Genomic DNA, 4,423 nt, shown 5'->3' with positions numbered 1-4,423 from the left:
ACGTACTCGAAACTTTTCGCCACGGAGACCGCCATCCGCCGCCATTATTTTGGTTGTTGCTTATGGCGGGCCAGCGGATACGCTCACTGAGAGATCTTAAATTGGCGCACGCGCAAACAGAATGCCCCTCTGCTCCCCCAGACTATAACAATGAAGTCATCATTGCTGTATCCTTGTGTTTTCAGAACGACAACGAAAACGGGACCTCTGATCCAGATCAGAAAGCAGAGCAAGTTGTTGTGCAGATAGAGTTACTCAAACCTAAAGATCAGTTTGTAAGTTTGTCCGATGCGCTCAAAGAGAACAAAGAACTCCGCTCAACAAGTTTTACTTGCCACTTTCGTAGGGTTGCTCTTAACTATTGAAAGTGCCGCCTCCCCAGTCTCTCCCGTCCCGTTTGTTGCGTTTGTCCACATTCCCTTTTGTAAGAAGAGAACGCTTTAGTTCGGCAATTTATCCGAGACTTCTCCCTAGTTGCTACGCTACGCGAGGCTAATACACTTCATGATCATGATAGTGTCTCTCAGATAGTACGCCCGAGCTTTGATTGGCTAATTTTGCGGACCCTACTCTTCAGAGTTTCGAAGCAAGCAACCGTGGACAATTTTCCTGTCGGTGTACGTTGGATCAGTGGCTTGATCTGATCGGCGTTATTTCAAGTTGAGAAACTAAATATTTTAAGCAAAAGCCGATACAACGTAGATTTGATTTTAGTGATGTACTATATTTCGGCTGGCCAAAACAGCCTTCTTCAGGTACAATGAAGAGGTACAATGAAGAGTAAACTCTCATTGTACCTGAAGAAGGCTGGTTTGGCCAGCCGAAATATAGTACATCGCTAAAATCAAATCTACGTTGTATCGGCTTTTGCTTAAAATATTTAGTTTCCTATTCTTCAGTACGGCCCGCTAAATTTGAAATTTTAGTGCGACATTTGCCAGTAAGTTTTTCATGTTCTTTATGTGAAACAATCTTGTCAAATTGTTTTAATCTTGGAAGCAACCATTTCAAAAAGCCAATAGGAGTGATGTCTTTTTCAGATTTTTACGCATGCCAACCATTTGTGGCAGTTGAACGTTCCGATGGCCTTCAACTAGTTTCCCTTCCTGCGCGCCTTGTTACCTCAAGAGATGTGATAAATATCTTATTAAACACGGAAACGCACTATAGAAGGCGCGGTGCCTCAGGCACATGCAAATGATGTATCAATCAAACGTGGACGCAACCGAGCTCTGTGATAATTTTGTGCAATAAAAAAGCTCGTTATGTCGATGTGTCCGTAATATATGCCATAAAATGTTATCTGTCGTTCTTTTTTTGATCCCCAGTTTTTTTTTTCTCGCGTTAAAAATATCTTAGGGGCTTCCACCTCTATGTTGCTGTTTGTTGATCACCATCTTGGATAATTAATCAGTCCCGGTTAAAGGAATTCGAACAAAAGCAGTGCGTGAAGCGACCCCTTTTATAGCGCGTCTTTGTGTTTAACCTCGTTTTCCCGGCCCGTGCTGTAAGTTACGGATCCTCGTTTTCACCTGTTGATTTTCCGCAATTTGCCTTTTTTTCAATGTTTGCCTCCCAGCGTAACAAATGGCTAATTTGCATGACAATTTGAAAACCAACATGGCGGCTATCGTGAATTAGGCCTATTGACCGAAGTGGAAAATACCATAATACTCCTTGTTTGTCCACCCAAATTTTGAATAAGCATTGTTTTTGAATTTTCTTGGGACCATTGTAAGTCCCAAGAGAAACAAGAACAATGCTTATTCAAAATTTGGGTAGGGACGTACCTTTTGTTAAACACTATATTTCATTGGCTGAACTTCCTATTGTTTTCTGTGCCAAATCCATTTGTTATCTTTGTTCTTTCTATTGTTCTTTTGGCCAATCCTGAAACCCATTAAATGAGGTACAACACGACCCCAAATTTTGGGAGCAAAACAAAGAATATTATGGTATTTTCCGCATCGGGCAATTAACAGTATTAATAAGAGCAAGTTTACAACGACATTTTTCAATCACCGGCGCTTATGTACATTTGCTTGTTTCCTTTTCTCTTTCCAGGGTCTATCAACGATACTTTTTGACAATCCTGCTGTAAAATGTCATTTGGTATGTAAAACTTGCATAAGGAAGTAGGCTTATGTTTAGAGAGCCGTAATCGACATTTCTTTTGTGAAAACGCGATGTTTGGTCATGAGGCTGTGTCGAAATCTCCAACTAGTCTCTTGATAGGGACGAAACATAAGTATGTCGGGCTCTTTGGCCCGATTCAAACGTCGAGCTTTACATGTGCCGAATCTAAGGAAAATGAGAAAAATCTATTGCCTTTACTCATTTGCATTAGATTCGGAACATGTAAAGTTCGACGTTTGAAACGGGTCTTTGTGACGATATAGCTTGTAGTATCCTTCACAATTAAAAAAAAACGGAAAGTTAAAATTCAGTGAATTTTGACCATGCCCGCACATACTGCCAGTTTAACCTCGCATTTAAAGACAAAGAAAAAGCAAGAGCATTTCTACTGTGAGATTGAAATTTAGTTGACAAAATACGCAGTTGCTCAGAATAATTAACAAAATATTTTGGTTGTGCTTTTTCAGGTAAGCAATGGCGCCGAGTGTGTGCTGATCAAGAAGAGTTGGTTTCTTCAGCACGCAAACGAGGCCATGTTACGAAAACTTCGAAATCAGGTTAGTCCATGTACAGAATTATTTCACATGATGTCGCGGCCGAAATCATCTCTTTCGCGGCCCTTTTTTTGCGTAACATCGCAAAAACGGCCTGCGAAGGAGCCGAAACCAAAACCAAGAAACGGGCGTTATGCTTGTGCCTCAAAATATCGTCTGTGAAGTGACGTGATCAACGTCGATGGCTTTCACGCTCGCTTAGCTGAAAACGCCTTCGTCGCAGAGGACTTCGTGCCAGAGAATTTGAGGCGGGTAAAAAATGCCCCGTCTATTCTTCCCCCTGCGAACGGTGCTGTCGCGGACTATTTCTTCTACAGAGCAAGTCGCGCTACAGCTTTGGGAAATTTTTAACCGACTGCTCCCCGTTCCTTACTTGAGATTCAACTACCTAATCCGGTTGTCAGTTTAGCCTGCGTGTTCTATTGACCGTATTCCGGAATAGGCATACAGCGAATAGAAGTTATAAATCCTTACTTTTTACGGAGATTTACATTAAATTTGTCAAACACTTGCTAAATGTTATTTTAAACATATCTTTATTATTCTTGTTGCTTCAAAACGCGAGACGTACTGTATTAAATAATCACTCCACGTATTCTTATTCCGGAATTGGGTCAATCGAACGCACCCTTATTCATCCAACGAAATGACGGATTAGAGGGAAGCGTAAGACTTCCTGTTAGTTCAGTTTTAATCGCAAACTCTTGGCTTTAACAGAAGACTTCTAACAGTGTAGTCAATCTTTTCTTAGATTCCTCCGTACCCAAGTCAGGCTAAACTGGAACAGAAGATGCAAGATCAAGCGAACTGGGACTCCTTTAAAACACAAACTATAAACACTCTCTTAGATACCCTTCATTTATGACATACGGTCACAGAAGAATCTGCAGTTAGTTCAAGCCTTACGTTGGCGATTTAAAAAAAATATGAAGACTTTATTTTCGACTTATTTTGTACAATGTTTTAGATGAATTTTCTCTAGATTATTTATTAGAATCGTACATTCTTCGAGAAGGAGTGGATACCTTTTTCCTTAATCGAACTTCGAACTTGAATTAGTTACGATTGTAAATTATTTATTTCAAATTTAAATTAAAGGCGGACGTCCAATTTCATATGTATATAAGGAAGAGCTATTTTCAAATTGACAAATTTCAGCTCTTAGAACTAACAACGATTGTCTAAAAGCAATTAATTAAAAGATTAAAAAAGTCCACGTACTCGGGCTCATGATCAGTTGTGTTAATAAAAAGCGAGAATAGCCATTTTTTTAAGACGAGGTTTATCATGGCTCTCAAAAGACAGAGAACCTCAAATTTGGTGATTTCACGTCATTGTTATGCACAATACTGCAATTATGGCTAAAATGCGTGGCGCACGAGTACTTCTCCTATTTTTAACAAATGATATCATTGTCTTCTGTCGTCGCCGTAGCCATCGTGATTTCTTAAAGTGCCTATGAAGTAAAAAATATCTTTTGCTTATTTTATAGACCTTTTAGAAATGATTAAAAATGGTGTTTTCTATTTTGGAAATATCGTTTCCGAGATATTCAAGTTTTTGTTCAAAAATTGATGACGTCAAAAACTGTACAGATGCAATAATAAATCCCAAAATTGAGAATATCATCAGTAATTTTTGGACGGGTGTTGTTCAAACTTGGCACCAGTAATGTTACCTACATCAGATAGGGCACAAATTGACACCAGTTAAGATGTTGCCATGGCAACATT

The 4,423-nt window shown here is 39.5% G+C and overlaps 1 protein-coding gene across 1 annotated transcript in view; it reads left to right on the top strand.

The window, feature by feature from the left end:
- Positions 1-3,906, top strand: part of LOC138015574 (cyclic nucleotide-binding domain-containing protein 2-like) — an 83,886-nt gene extending 79,980 nt beyond the window's left edge. Inside the window, exons 16-19 of the mRNA XM_068862650.1 lie at positions 186-275; positions 2,065-2,112; positions 2,604-2,693; positions 3,442-3,906. Of these exons, the coding sequence (XP_068718751.1) occupies positions 186-275; positions 2,065-2,112; positions 2,604-2,693; positions 3,442-3,555 (342 nt within the window). The 3' untranslated portion in view covers positions 3,556-3,906. The remainder of the gene's footprint in view (positions 1-185; positions 276-2,064; positions 2,113-2,603; positions 2,694-3,441) is intronic.
- Positions 3,907-4,423: the final 517 nt, after the last annotated feature.

This window comes from Montipora capricornis, chromosome 9 (assembly GCF_036669925.1).
Source record: "Montipora capricornis isolate CH-2021 chromosome 9, ASM3666992v2, whole genome shotgun sequence".
NCBI classification, from domain to species: domain Eukaryota; kingdom Metazoa; phylum Cnidaria; class Anthozoa; order Scleractinia; family Acroporidae; genus Montipora; species Montipora capricornis.
This window is presented reverse-complemented; position numbering and strand designations above follow the sequence as displayed.